Source organism: Tiliqua scincoides, chromosome 2 (assembly GCF_035046505.1).
Source record: "Tiliqua scincoides isolate rTilSci1 chromosome 2, rTilSci1.hap2, whole genome shotgun sequence".
NCBI lineage: Eukaryota > Metazoa > Chordata > Lepidosauria > Squamata > Scincidae > Tiliqua > Tiliqua scincoides.
In genome coordinates, this window is record NC_089822.1 from 158,166,682 (window position 1) to 158,182,451 (window position 15,770).

The 15,770-nt window shown below is 43.7% G+C and overlaps 1 protein-coding gene and 1 long non-coding RNA gene across 9 annotated transcripts in view; one reads left to right on the forward strand and one right to left on the reverse strand.

Moving 5' to 3' along the window:
- The window catches only part of LOC136640174 (uncharacterized), a 32,824-nt gene that overhangs the window by 14,759 nt on the left and 2,295 nt on the right, over window positions 1–15,770 (forward strand). The gene's annotated exons all lie outside the window — the stretch shown is intronic.
- QRICH2 (glutamine rich 2) overlaps window positions 5,055–15,770 on the reverse strand; it is a 52,912-nt gene continuing 42,196 nt past the window's right edge. For 3 of the 8 annotated variants that reach the window (XM_066615092.1, XM_066615093.1, XM_066615091.1), the window contains 4 exons: window positions 13,717–13,876; window positions 10,016–10,103; window positions 8,990–9,112; window positions 5,055–5,563 (listed from right to left, as the gene is read on the reverse strand). In XM_066615092.1, coding sequence (XP_066471189.1) covers window positions 5,424–5,563; window positions 8,990–9,112; window positions 10,016–10,103; window positions 13,717–13,876 — 511 coding nt within the window. In that variant the 3' untranslated portion in view covers window positions 5,055–5,423. The remainder of the gene's footprint in view (window positions 5,564–8,989; window positions 9,113–10,015; window positions 10,104–13,716; window positions 13,877–15,770) is intronic. The other 5 variants (XM_066615094.1, XM_066615097.1, XM_066615101.1 and 2 more) reach the window with 3 other exon arrangements.

Here is a 15,770-nt window from a genome sequence, read left to right on the forward strand (position 1 = left end):
CCCCCTCCTTTGGCTCCTGGGCCCCCCTTTTGACCCTGGGCCCAAGTACAAATTACCCCCTTTACCCCCCTCTCCTAGCCGCTGGCAGAAAGAGCTTCACAGTGTGTAGTGAGCAAAGAATTTGCATAAGGACTCAGGGCCTGTCCCAGAGAACTGGAAAAAAAATATATTGTGGTCTGAGCTGAAAGGAACTCAGTGAATGTCCAACTCTGAAAACCCCGTCACAGGACATGATATATAGGCTGTTTCACATGATTCAAAAGAACTATGTGTGGCAGTGTATCCAGCAGAGGGCTGCTTGGTGAACATCATATGAAAGAGACACACACTTAAAGACATGCCTTTAGCTGGTTCACGCACAAGCATCTCCCTTTCAAATGTCGTGGGGTTTACTATGGAAGCCACATTGCAATACCCCCCTTTCAAAGAAATTCCAGTTTAGAAAGAAAATTCATACATTGTGAGTGCCCCTCCAATATTATTGGAATTTAAAAATTCACATTAGTGAAATGATACTGAAGTCACCAGGCTAAGCTGTGGGAATTCAGGAGCACTCAATTTTGGGGGTGTGTTTTTTTTTAGTGCCCTGAAAACCATGAGGGCTCCATCTCAATGGGCTCCTGAAAGATTTCTTCAAGAATATGCTTTTTAATTACAATTGTTTGCATTAAATTTCCTACTACGAGAAAGAAAGTGTGTGTGAGAGAGAAATCCGCTTTATTCTTTTAACAAAAAGATATGAAATGTTTATTGTTTAAAATATAGTAAACTGACATGTAGACATATTTTTAAAATAAATATTATATATCACATTTGCCAAATAATAAATACTTGATACAATCTTCCTTATTCATAGTTAAAGGCTACTGCCGTCAAAACAATACATCTGGGGTCATTAGGGCAAAGTGTTCTTTGGGCCCAGGGCACTAGGAACACTTAATGTTTAGGAATGCTCAGGTTTAGCAGTATGTATGGCATCTGTTGGTGAAAGTAACCAAATGCCAAGGATTCCTGCAATCCAAATGTAATAGGGTGGCCTCTGCAGTAAGAGGTTGAAAGAATATATGCCTACCAAAGCTCTCTCTATGTGAACCATAGCTGCCTGTGTGTGTTCTACACATGGACAAAACAAATTGATACTATCAATATTTTGGGCAGAGATTTTTTTTCAAAAGCTTCCAGATAGGGTAGGAAGTATGAAGATGAGACTTGCAACGAATGTTGCTTCAGTGCTAATCCCCTTCCATGTTTACTGTACGGTTACTTGGAAGGTACGTTGCTTTGAAACAGAATCAGCTTTGAAGAATGTTTGCCTGACCCATCATTCTTTGGTTTATTGAAGGAGCCATGGCTTTTTAATGCAGGTAAGTTCATTCATGGCTTCAGATGTGTTCATAACAGCAATGCGAGGACACCCTAGTTCAATACAGCTACACTTGTTGCTTGCTTAGATATAGACTGTAGATATAATTTTGTTGAATTCATTCAAAAGATCATAAGACTTTTTCCACAAGCAATGGTGGAACAGGGAACAGATTATTGTGCCAGATGGATTGATCCTTGCATGTGTAGAGTTGCCACTTTCCCCCCTTCTTACCAGGGTCTTACTAAAGGGTCTTGTGCCCTTAGTAGCTAAGTGGTAAATCACCAAGTACAGCAAATTAATCCTCATGATCTTGCCTAAGTTTCTAAAGCCGTTTATCACCCTGTGGTAGTGAGGTCTTTAGATGGGATATGAAGAAGTACTTCACCATGGCAAAATTCTGGCAGTCCTGAAAATATTTGCAACGGTTGACCTCTAAAACCCATTTGGGTATTCCCCAGTGCTTTCCTTATGTTCTCCAGTATAATATACCATCATTCTACCTGTTCATAAATGACCTGGAGACAGGGTAGAGCAGCAAGGTGGCCAAGTTTGCAGACAACGCCAAACTTTTCCAAGCGGTGAAGACCAGAAGAGACTGTGAAGAGCTCCAGAAAGATCTCTCCAAACTGGGAAAATGGGCAGCAAAATGGCAGATGCGTTTCAATGTAAGCAAATGTAAAGTCATGCAAGTTTGTGGACGACATCAAACTTCAGAAGAGACTGTGAAGAACTCCAGAAGGATCTCTCCAAACGTGGAAAATGGGCAGCAAAATGGCAGATGCGTTTCAATGTAAGTAAATGCAGTCATGAACATTGGGGCAAAGAATCAAAACTTTACATATAGGCTAATGGGTTCTGAGCTGACTGAGACAGATCAGGAGAGAGATCTTGGGGTCCTGGTAGACAGCTTGATGAAAGTGTCAATCCAATATGTGGCGGCAGTGAAGAAGGCAAATTCCATGCCTTAGAAAAGGATTATTAGAAAAGGAATTTAGAATAAGATGGCTAATATTATGATGCCGTTGTACAAATCAATGATAGGCCACACTTGGAGTGTTGCATCCAGTTCTGGTTGCCACATCTCAAAAAGGATATAATGAAAATGGAAAAAGTGCAGAAAAGAGCAACCAAAATGATTACTGTATTAGCGCACCTCCAGGAAAGTCTACAGTGTTTGGGGCTCTTCAATCTAGAAAAGAGGCACCTGAGGGAGGACATGATTGAGACATACAAAATTATTAAGGGGATGGATAGAGTGGATAGAGAGACGCTCTTTTCCCTCTCACATAACACCAGAACCAGGGGACATCCACTAAAATTGAGTGTTGGGAGAGTTAGGACAGAAAAAAGAAAATATTTCTTTACCCAGCGTGTTATTAGTCTGTGGAGCTGCTTGCCGCAGGAAGTTGTGATGGTATCTCACCTAGATGCCTTTAAGAGGAGATTGGACAAATTTCTGGAGGAAAAGTCCATCATGGTTAGAAGTCATGATAGGAATGTGCAAGCGCCTGATTTCAGAAGTAGACTACCTCGGAATGCCATATACATGGGAGGGCACCCGGACACAGGTTGTTTCTTGCTGTTTTTTGTGCTCCCTGAAGCATTTGGTGGGCCACTGGGTCTGCCACCATCTTTATCCCCCCTCCCATCCCCCTCCGTCCCCCGCCATGCCTTCCTCCCACCCTCCCTGGAATGCTTCCCCCTGCCCCTATTTAACAGTCTGCTACTGGTACCTGCTGGGAGCTCTGGGCAGAGGTCATTGCTCCTGCACCCACTGCTGGCTCAGCGCAAGCTCACACTGAGCCAGCGGTGAAGTTGGTCTGGTGGTAAGTACTGCAGGCATGCCTTACAGCATGTTTGTGACACTGTGTGCCAGTGCTGGGCCGGCACAGGCCCCAAAGGATTGGGCCCTCAGTCTGTCATACTCATGCTTTATCAAAAGCTTCACTTCACTGTAATAAGACTCACCAACTAGCATCTCAATTAAGCAAAATTGATTGCTGGTGTTAGTGAATTGCTATATGCAATTATTTGCTGGGGGGGGAGATTGGTGCACATCACTATTGTGCTATAAACTGCTAACACCTCCTGATGCATTAATAGGTCTTATGAAATAATGACAAAGTGACTACTTATTGCCAGATACAGCCTCTTCTAGGGTCCTGGTTACCCCAGCATGCTCTGATGGCATTCCAGTAGTCAGGTAGGGCTGGTTACAGAATTTGGGAGGCTGTTGGACAGAGCGCTGGCCTTATAAAGCAGGGTTTAAACTGGGCTGGTTCAGACAGCAACATTTTGGCTAGTTTTCAAGGACACCACAGCACCACCCACTCCCCAGCCCTGGGTGGCCTGTCAAGGCAAGAAGGCATTATACTGCTTTTCCTTTTCCCTTCCAAACAGAGAGGCAGGAAGGGGAAGTTTTGAAAGAAGGAAGAAATTGAGTGTGTGGTTTTAACAGAAAAAGAGAGAACGGGAAAGGGAGTGGTTGTGTGGTGCTCTGCTTCAGGCAGCAAAGTCATGCTCCAGTGCTGCTTGAACAGAGCCCTCCAAGGTGAGGAATTGAGAGCTTGCCTCCAGTACCTACACTGACACTCCTGTATGCATCTCCCATGAGCATTCAGCCCCTTCAAAGCAATGCCTCCTCACACTCTTCCCTGCCTCTTTTGCTCTGGTGCCTGTGAAAGTCAAAAGCAAAGTGAGTTTCTAGCTACTACTTGGGCTTCTTGCATAAAACAAAAATGGCAGCAGTGTTGACATCACCACTCTTTGCTGGTCTCTGGCAAATGCCTAAACCTTGATGGCAGCCATGGCATCAGAAGAAGGCAGAGTGGCCACAGAAATAGCCACAAGAGCTTGGGTGGTACAGTTTTCCAAACTGTGCCCTCTCCAGCCACTCCCAAGAACAATTTGGCCTATGTCCTCAAGCTCCAGTGGGGTGATAGCACCTCAGCAAGCACAACAACCCTTCTATGATGGAATAATAAATGATAATTCTCTACACTGACTGTGTTTTGAATTAGTAACTAAGCACTGAAAGATCCATAGCCATATCCACAGAACCAAACGTTACATTTTTGACCTAAGATTTACTTGGTTTGGAATGGTTTGAAATTCCTAAAGACTTCCTAATGACTTAAGACTTGCAAAGGAGTTAGTTCTGGCTACACAGAAAAGGCATTAGTTGTTTGTCCAACTGAAAAAAGGCCAATCAGTGCAAACGCATACTTGAGATGAAAGGAATGGACCTCCACTTTGTGGAACCCACAAATATTTCCCTTAGATTCCTCTGCTATTTTGGGCTTTATGAATTTTATAATTCATTCACATAGCTGCATACTGTGACTATGAATGGAGTGAGCCACCCAATAACTCCAGTCCTTTTAAATTTTACATAGGTTGCCAAATAGAGAAGTAAGTATGCACCATTCCTTTCGGATAACATGCATTGCTGCAAACTCACTTTGACCAGCAGAAGGGACAGATGCTTTCAGCACTAACTTGCCCAGCACATGCAGTGAAAAATGGGGACCAATCCTTCTCTCCACAAAGGCTAGTTTGTGTGTACAGTGCAAGAAAAAAAGCTGTCATATCAATTTTTGAATGGTATTTCAAGTCAGGAAACAAATCTGAATTGCCAAGTCTCATGAAACTGCAAGATCATGATAAACATGCATTGCCAGGAATTACACCTGTTGAATATGAACACAAGAGATGTTGTGAAGAAGTGGACACATGAAAACAACTCTTTCATCAGTTTAAACAGGGAATTTTGTATTGAAGAATAAATTTTCTGGACAAATCAAGCAAATATCCTGCAGAACTAGCAGAACAATAGTTTCAGCAGAAGGAAGTGCTGTCCCCTCTCTTTTGTTCCTACCACCACTACCCCCAATGCATCACTATATGGAAGAGGCAGAGACTACACTTGCTGTAGACTTAGAACAATAAAATGGCTCTGCGCCTGTGGCAGCCATGTGCGTTACACAGTCTTCTTGTTTCTGGCGTTCATCTCCGAGAACCGTGTTCTCGCTGAAGTGCAAGGATGGGGTCACCATGCTTATGCTGACTGCTCATCAGAGCGATGTTTGGTGGGGATTTCCAGTCGTACCTCTAGCGTTTCTCTCTCCAGCATTTCAGGCTCCTCAACGCCCCTTAAGTGGGTCTGGGACATCATCGACCTGTCACCTAGTGACTTAGCTGCAAGACACAAGAACAATAATGCCCAAGTCAAAGTCTTCAACACCGTGAGTAAAGAGATGGCTCATCAACTGATAATTTTATTTATGTGTGCAGCCAAACACCTTTCCCTGTGTACATCTCTTTCTATTCATGCAGTAAGGCACTCTGATTTGACTCCTTTCTGTCTCTCCAGTCAGGGCTGGGGGGGGGGGTGTTCTGGGATGCAAGTTTGCTGAGAAGATGTTCACCCCCATCCTACACATGGAAACCTGGCTGTCTCTCAACTCTGTGGGGATGGCTGTGGTGACTCAGTGCTGTGGAAAAGGAACTTTGTACTTGTTCAAAGGTACTCTCCAGCATTTCCTGGATGGAAACTGTGTTGGCTATAGCATGATATGAGTTCAAGGGCCTTGACACCAAAGGAGTCTTGGTGCAGATAGTGAGTGAGTCCTGTTCAAATGAAGTACACAAGGAATGTACTTTACAGTTCTTGGGATGATTGTAACCTGATAATGTAAATCTTGTTGGTGGCTATAGCATTCAGTAGATAGGGAATGTATGAAGTAGGTGTTCCTGCCTATAGAAAAAAAACAAAAAACCCTAAGATGAGTTGGAGAGATTGTTCCTCCTTAGGAAGAGAAACTAATGCAAATGTATTCTAGCACGTTATCCTCTTTTCTTTTTTAAACACAGATCATCACAAAGTGAATCTTAAACACTTGTCAGTATCACTTGTGAATGAGTCACTGTACATGTACTACAAAAGCCATGGAAGTTTCTGGGTTAAAGTGTATACAAGAAGAGACAGGCCTGGAGACTTCTGTTGATGAACCTTAATGTCAGACCTCAGGTTCTATCAGTCTTTCTGCAGGACATTTTGCAGCTACATTTCTGCAGCTACATTTTGCCCTTTGCAGCATAGCCAAGGCATGTAGGAAATGAGTATGCCCAACATCAAGGCTATACTGCTTAACAGACACTCTTCCCCCTGACCTCTTGCTGACACGCACAAAGCACTGGGCAGGCCTACTAGACTCGGGGCAAGGTTGGCCCATCCATGACACAAGTTGAAAACTGCATCTGGTGGCAAGTTGGTGGAGGTAGCAAGTTGGTGGGGGTCACCAACACCTGTCTACCACCTCCCCCAGCCTGCTGCATCATGGAGTCCAGACAGATGCACCCACTTCTCATGCAGTAACATGCAAGAGGAAAATGGAGAGGGGTTACCTCCCTCCCTCAGAGTTCAGCACGGCTGCCAACACCAACACCTCCTCCAGTGGCCAGCAGAGGAAATGCTAGCAGCCTGGCATTCTCTCTGCAGCCATTAGAGGAAGGAGTAGCAGCACTGGATGCCAAGGGAGAGAGGTCAGTGAAACCAACAGAGGTGGAGGGGGCTGACCTTCCTCCTCCGACATCCAGCATTGGCTCTCCTACCACTGCCTCTTCTTATAGTGGCCAGCAGAGGGAATGCTGGGGGGTCCTGCAGTCATTCCTTCCCACAACCATTAGAGGAAGCAGGAGAGATGGCAGCCCCGGATGCTGAAGAGAGAGGGAAATTCTCTTTGCAGGAGTGCAAGTGGACCCCGTGTGTGTGTGTGTGGGGGGGGGATGGCAGAGTTGGGGAGGGTTCAGACAGTGATTTGGCACAGACCACTCTTATTCAAACCCACGTCCTATGACATGAAATTAGCAAGCACCTCTCTCGACACTGCGTTATGCTTCATTACATGAGAGGAAAACATGATTCTTCTGTTTTTAACTTTGCATACAGGTCGTGGGAGCTGTAATTGGCATGGCCTTTCTTAGGTGTATATGGGTTTTTTTTATTTCCTGTGCAAAACGAGGTGCATTTGCCTTTTGCGTGTGAAAGTACATCACAGGTACAGTTGATGTGTTGCTCAATTTTATAATGTGTAAAGCAGCCGTTGAGAAAGGCTGTGAGAGGGATGAGCATCAACTCTTTCCTGCAACCAGATCTCACTGGCACACCCATGTTGACTTTGTACAGAAAGTACCCAAGTGCTTTACTTTCTCCATTCCCTAAGAGATCTTTCCTTTCCCTTTCACCTTCTTCCTTTCTTCCTGCTCCCCATTGCTTTCTCCACAAAGTCTGTGCAGGGCAGGCAAAGTTCATTGGCAGGTTCTGCACATTTCCGTGTTAGTCAGTGGTAAGTAAACAGTGCTCTTGGGCTATGCTGTATGATTTCCTGCAGTTCTCTTCAATCCATCTGGCATGCAGTCCAATTGTTCTAACTGACTGTGTTTGCAATTACATCTCAGATGTGATCGTTCAGCACCTCAGTGCAACCAGAAGGGAGTTCTCGATAATGGACAGATGGATTGGCAGGCATGGAGATTGCAAACAGACCTAGAATCAGTCAGCCAGTGACTGTTTGTCTCCATAGGAGCCATTGTAAAAAGGGCTCTCCAAGGGTTTCTTGGCAAAACAATCCCCAGCACCAGCTACCCTTTTCACTTACAGAACTTTAAAAAGAAATCATGCACCTCCATTATTAATTATTATTATTATTATTATTATTATTATTATTATTATTATTATTATTATTATTATTATTATTGCTTCCTATCACATGCAGTAGAGAGGATATTGAAATGTAGCAGGACTTACCCTGTCTGTACAGTGTTCTTTACTCATATTTTACTAGGAATTCCTTCTTACCATGTGTCCATACACAGGAACCTAGGCAGAGTGTTTACACAGGTTCTGGCCATTTTCGGGGGGGGGGGAGAATTTGGGACCATTTGCAAGTAAATTGGAATTTTTAGACAGTCCCCTTAGAAGTAGTGGAAAAACAATGGTATTTGCTTTTCAAGAGCTTTCAATATAACTGAGAATCTTCAATTCTATAGAAAGATGGATTGGTACTTGGCCCAGAATTCACTATCAAGCATCTCAGTTTGCTTTTCTAATGTTCTTTACAGAGGAGATGGGTTGTCGCTTTTCAGGGAGGCTTAAATCTGAGAAGGCATTGCCTAGTGAAATGCAAAAAGCAGGACAAGAGCTGAGCAGGATAGCAACTGGACCATGCTACTTCCCCTGGGGCTAAAGTCTGCAAAGAGGCACAGTGAAATCAGCCTGTCTGTAGCTGCTCTACAGACTTAAACTGGTTCATCGGTCATATCGTCTTCACAAAATGATATTTCCTGGCTTTCCTTCAAAAGGAATTTGGTGGGCAAATTCTCTGCATCTTACCAAACTACAAATCCCAAAAATTTTCAGTGAAAGCCATAGTGCTTCAAAAATCGATGGCTTTGTAGTTTGTGTCTCAGAAACGCTGTTTGTAGATAACCATCACTCTCCTGTTCCATTTAGAAACTATTTTAAAATGAGTCTATATGTTGAGGTAACTCATTTCCTCTGACTTCTGTGGGAAGATTTCCTTGGTAGTTTCTGGTCCAAACCAGATCTGACGCTTCAAGTACCTGACATGCTACGCAAAGACACTTTGGCAGTGTGGGGACGAGCTGGGAGGTTGGGAAAATCACTGAGTGTTGGATGATGTCTTTGTGAGGAAGACCGGATTAGCTTGTTTCTTGATCTTGAACCTGGTGGAAGAAAGACAGAGGATACACCAAAGCTTCTCAACCTGTGTGTGTGTGTTTATGTGTTTTGCAAGTACCGGCTTTTGCGAGAACCAATCCTGCCACTAGAGAAAGAAGTGGGCAGCTTGTCCTATAGGTGGGACTTCACTCTGCACCCTTTTCCCCAAGCCATGCCTCTTTGGAAGGTCCAAGCAACCGCATGGCCACATCTTGCTCACTGGTATACTACTGTCCTAGCCATCTCCACTTCCAGTAGGTTTGGGCTAGACTGGACAGTGCCCATGGTGATTACTGGGAGGGGAGGGCAAGTACCAGCTGTCACACTGCAAAATGCCACTGGTCATACTAGTTCCATTGGTTGAGAAGCACCAGGGTAAATGGAGGCTTCAGTGCTTCCGATGCACACAAATGAATAGTTGCACAGTGGCTTCTTCAATGCCAGGAAACCATGTTTGTGCAGTGGGTTTTACAGATGGGATTATTCAACAAGCCATTTCACAATAGCTATCTCAGAGACATGCTAGTAGAATTACATACCGTAAATAATATATTCTACATGCCCGTAGTGACTGAATTGGACATTTAAAAAGATGACCCACCACAACAGAGATTAGCAGCAGTGACCCCTTATCATTATGACTTTGAGGGTGCAATGCTAACCAATTTCCAGCACTGGCATGGCTCTGCCAGTGGGGCATGTGCTGCATCCTGCGGTTGGGCAGGGAGAAGGGCAGTCACAAAGGTCTCCTCAGGATAAGATAATGTTTGTTCCCTTACCTGGGAGCTGCATTGCCCTTACCTCGGTGCTAGAACTTTGGTTAGGATTGCACCCTGAATGATTTAAAATTGTGTCCATGAAAAGGGTGAAGCCGCCCAAAACACTCACACAGGGAACACAAAACTCACCGTCCTTTTCTGTAATTGATGGGAGTTGCGTGTCCATCCGTCCTTTGTAGATATGACCATCAAGGCCCAGTATATCAACTTCTTCATGCTAGGAATAAACACAGAACAGATTTCAGCCCTGGAGGCAGTCATTACAATGCAGTCATTACCAAACTGTGCTGTAAACAAATCTTTGAGTTTCTTTCCATCAGGGCCAGTCCTTATGGTTAAGCTTGAAGTTTCTTTCCAGGGGAAGCCTTCCTACTTTGAAGGTGTAGGTTGGCAACCACGCCTTCAAATTTTGAAATCTGTGCTATAACTTTTAAATTTCCTGATCAAGCATGACATCTTCAGCCTATTTCTCCCTTGGCCCAGGCACCTACCTCTTCCTATTGTGTGTTACAAGTGCCTTATTTTCCACGTATCAGAGAATGTCAAGGTACAAATTTAGTGTTTGGGTTGTGACTTAGCAATCCTCTTGGATGGTAAAGAAGGAATAATGGTGGAAGAAACTGCCCCTAAGTAAATTAGTACACACAGGGCCCAGTCCTATCCAAATTTCCAGCACTGATCGAAGTGTGCCAACAGGGCGTGTGCTGCATCCCGCGGTCAAGAGGCAGTCCCCTTACCTTGGGGCTGCATTGCAGCTGCATCAGTGCCGGAAATTTGCATAGTATTGGGCCCACATTCAATGTTAAAATAGGCAGGTTGATTTGTAATCTGAATTTGTCCAGCTTTTTAATTACAATTGGTCTCCACCTGCTAGATTAGACATCTTACTTGTCATCAGAACTATTCTGCTACTGCATATATTTGTAACATTTAAGAGCTTCCTCAGGATTGCCTTTAGAAAGAAGCACAGCTTTAAGTGTGCTTCTAGGTTCCCATGGTTGCTGAGAAATGCTTAAAAACACAACAACAAAACAACAACATGTGTCCTAAAAGTGCAGCACTTAAAAAGTTATTTGGAGAACCCAACTACTATGATCTGTGGTGAAACAGCATCCTGTATGGGCTCGGCCTGCCATTCTCACCAGAGCAACAATGCTACTTAGGACTTCAGGTGATGAACAGATTATGTCCCATAACTACATTGTGCTCCGTGCCAAGGCTTGTCACACCAATGCAATGTCACCACCATTTTCGTTTGGTTTGCATTTGTTTAAGAGAATATAAGAGTTTCAAAAATATGGGGACATACATCTTTTAAAATAAATTTTAAAAAGCAGTTACAGGAAAGTTTTTACAGGTTGGGTTTAGAGGTAGGTCCCAGGTTTGAAGAAAACTAAATACAGTAGTATTGCTTTGATATTAACCGGTGATGTTCCAATTTCCAACCAGCAGGGGGCGCTTGAATGGAAAACAAAAACAAATACTAAAGGCAAAAAGGAGTGAGGTGGTACAGTATGGAATATATAGTACGGCCCTCAGTATCTGAAGGGGATCCATTCCCCCACCACCACCAATTTCTGCTGTTAATCGAATCCGCAGGGAGGGCCTCAAGAACCTCTCAGAGGTGACCAAAAGTGTCTTCTAGTCATGTCCAGGAGGTTTCTGAGGCGTGGGAAGGCTGTGCACTGGTGATCAGTCATTAGAACATGGAAAGTGAAGGGGACATGAGGAAATTAGGGGGAGGTATGGAGACCACAATAATGGCTGTGCTCTGGTGAATCTAACAGCTAATAAGAAGATTAGGAATTTTTAAAAAGAACTGGGAAAGTGGGAAGCTGCATGGATCATCATGGGGGTATGATGCTAGCTAATGTAATCAGGGAATTCATCCTAATGTTTTGGCTCTCTAAATCATGTCACAAGATAAAAATGACTGCTCTGCTATACATGTGTCTAGTAGCTTCTAGCATCAAGCATAGTCTGGTTCAGAAGGATGACTGGCATGTTTTGTAGCTAAAAAATATTTTTGCTTCCAGAGGAGCAAACAGAGTTCAGTGTAAATTAGTATAAAGTGATGCTAATCAGAGCAAAAATTCCCAGCTTCACATATACACTGATGGGTCTAAGCTGCCTGTGACAAATCAGGAAAGGGGCCCTGGGGTCATGAGGTCAATGAAAATGTCAACTCTGTGTGCAGCAGTGGCAAAGGCGGAGAGTTCTATGCTGGGTCATTAGGAGAAAGATAGAGAATAAGACTGCTAATATTAGATTGTCCCTCTATAAAGCTATGATGTGGCCACATTTGGAATACCATGTATAGTTACCACACTTCAAGACAGACATTGTGAAGCTGGAAGAGATGCAAATAGGACAACCAAAATGATCAGAGTGCTGGAGCACATTCCTTATGAGAATGGGATACAAGTTTGTGGCGTTTCAGTTTGGGGGGAAAAAAGGCATTGAAGGGGGGACATTACTGAGACTTCTAAAATTATGTATGCTGTGGAGCAAGTGGCTAGATATCTTTTTCTCCCTCTTTCACAATACTAGAGGGTCATGCAGTGAAACTGTGGTGGGAGATTTAGAAAAGAAAAAAGGAAGGACTTCTTGGCAGAGTACTTCATTAATCTGTGGAATTCATTGCCACAAGATGTCGTGACAGCCACTAGCTTAAATGGTTTCAAAAGGGAATTGAACAAAGTCATGGAGTACAGGTCTCGCAATGGCTACTAGCCATGATGGCTATGCTCTACCTCACATTCCACAGCAATATGTCTCTGAATACCAGGGGAGCAATAATGGGATTGAAGAAGATCTTTCTTTCCTGCTTGTGGGTTTCCTAGAGGCAGCTGGTGATCCACCATGGAAAATAGGATGCTGGACTAGATAGGTCTTTGGCCTCATTCAACAAGGCTTTTCTTTTGCACTTAAGAACGTTAAAAAAAATTAACCTCTTTTGGAGGTTGGCCAAAAGAAAAATGGTTTTTCAGCTGTCATATGTTATATAAATCCTAGAAGAGCTAGTGGCAAGTAAAGCATATCACAGGATCAATGCCAAGCCACCATTCTTGCTGTTAAAGAAAAGTGCAAAGAAAGGGCTACTTTCGAAAAATCATCATGTTATCATTTTCATTTAGATAATTCATTATAAAAGTGGAGAAGCCAGGCTAGAGATAGCAACTTGCCTGAGGTCAACAAGTGTGTCCAGAACTAGTCTTATTGCCTTTTGATTTTATTTCTCTTTTGTCCCTTGCTGTTCCAATATTACTTTTGTGCATTTCTTACTCATGTGTGCTTCCTCTTCTCAGAATTGAAGGCATAGGTTTGTAAGGTTTTTTTTTTTTTTTCTAAAAATAAGCCTAAATTTGCCTAAAGGGGGGGAGGGGAAGGGAGAACTTTCAGATGGGATCATGCAGTAGGCCAGTTTCAATTTCTGCTGAAAGAAATTAGCAGACAATATCAGCAAGGTGTCTGTGAATGAGTGTAGATGCATCAGGAAAAGAAACAATAATAAGGGAGGGGTTGTTGAACAAAGACCAGGAAAGGGAAAGCACATGACTTCTGTTCAGGCCCGCTGCAAGATAGCATGTGCCTCTTAATGAGGACAAAAAAAAAAAGTCTGAAAATGGAGCACCGCAGGCAGACTGAAGGTGACAAAAGGTTGGATGGATGCAGACTGCATCTCTTCCTTAGGTAGTTTGGGTAGCAGATCATGGCAAGAAACTACTTTTTATACCCTTTAGAGTCCAAGGGCAACTTCAGCCACAGACTTATACTGATTTCTGTCTCTATCGCTGTCCTCCATCCAATTCATGCTAGTCATCATTTACCTTCATCATTGCTACCATGCTGTTTTCATCAGGCAGCATACACTGGGCAAACTGTTGCAGTCGTCCATAGCGCCTGTACGGGTATGTTAGGGTATGGCTGCCTCCACAGTGCCGAGGTATGCTTAAATAGGTGCAGTCGGCCACGTCAGGAAGTCTGTCACTGTTGAGAATCAAGGGTCAATATTACACACCTGGCCTCGTAAACCAGTCCAGAGAGCAAACCCGGTTGACCTCGAAGGCAAACTGGTTACCCCGGCCAGGTTTCTGTAGGATAGCATTTACACAATACATAAATATCAGGAAGTCTGAGATATTCTCACCCAGATGCTAGGGCTCACTATGCTTCTCCTTGTGCAGGCTGGCCATTCTCACAACACCCTTCTTTTGCGGCAGTCCATTATTCCTGGCTCTCCCAGGCACCACCGTCTTGGACTGCGCAATGATCTCATGCAATTCTCGCAAGATCTTGCATGATCCAAGATGCGGGCACCAGGGAGAGTTGGAAGAAGAGGCCACTGGGGACATCCCATAGTGCCCATGCGAGTTTACCGTGACACCCTCAGGCACTGCGGTGCACAGTTTGAGAACCACTTGCCTTAGGGGGAAAGCCCTGCTGAATAGTCCTTTGCCCAAGGACATTCCATAACCCACTGCAGTAAATATGACAGTGAACCCATGTACTTTGGTGTTCATGCAAAGCTTTCCCCTTCACAGAAATGAGTGCGGATTGGTGATTTATCCAGGCAACACAAGGTGGTGGCGGCATATTGAGACAGACCAGTAAAATAGACTGTACCACTTCAGAGCGCAGATGGGAGATGCTGCTTTTGAACCTCATTCAGTATCATTAACTCCTGGCAAACTAAAAACATCACAAGCACATCAGGAGAAAGATACTTAACTAGATCTTTGCCTACTATGCTGGTATTCTGTTGCCTGGAATTTTGGATATAGGTGAGTATTTAACAAAATAAAATCAAAACCAGTTATATTGCCCACTGGTAGAGGCTGAGGTAGTATGGCCCTTTCTGGGATACATACAGGTTGAGCCAGCAGCTGTTGTGGGGAAAAAAAACCAAACTCTTATATTGTTGTAAACCCCAAGCTGGCTGCAGGGAGGGGCTACCTCCCTAAGCTATCTACTTTCACAAAGGAAAAACATAATCCACAGAGCACCTTTCTTGTACCTCTCACATTTCTCCAACATGTGTACTGTAAGCGAATAAGAGGTTTATGCTGCAGTTAGCACTGTCTAGGAACAAGGTAGGGCCCCATACTGTTTTCTTGCACAACTCAGCCGTCACAAAGGACACACAGCCAAAGCTTTCTCTGTCCCAGCTCCTTGTCTTCTACCACACCCAAATGCACTGCTAGCTGGCTGGACCAAGCAGAACTATTTTGGCTCCCAAATTAGGCAAAAGTGTGATGAAGAGGATGAGCAAGGAAGACAAATGCTTAGTGCCATCCTTTGTTGTGGCTGTGGAGCTGCTGAGGAGACAGGAAGGACCTGGCAATTCCAAAGGTGATGGCTGTTTGCATTTGACACAGTTGTTTTAAAATTAATTTAGGATGTACTTTTTAAATGGTATATTGACATTTCATGGCTGAGTCAGCTGTCTTGAGCCTCCACTTGCAGTGAAAGGTAAGACAGAAATGTACAAATACCTGGGAGTGAGCCAAACACCACTCCCAAGTAGTCTAGGGTTAAGTCCTGCCCAAGAATTTTTGAAAAATTAACCTGAAAATGTCTGTTTCCCAACAGCCCCAAAATCATGCTTCTTTCTTTCTTTCTTTCTTTCTTTCTTTCTTTCTTTCTTTCTTTCTTTCTTTCCACACACACTTCTCTGTCACCAATTAGCACATTTTTATGGTCACCCAGTATTTCAATCACAATGGTAATATTTTCAGAATGTGAAAACTCGGCTTGTCAGATCCAGTTCCCAATAAGGCAGAGAATATTGAGCCATTCCAGATAAAGCTCATTATTCTGGGTAGCAAAATAAACTGATGTACGAGGTACACATTCGATATACATCGGAAACCTGTCTCTGGCT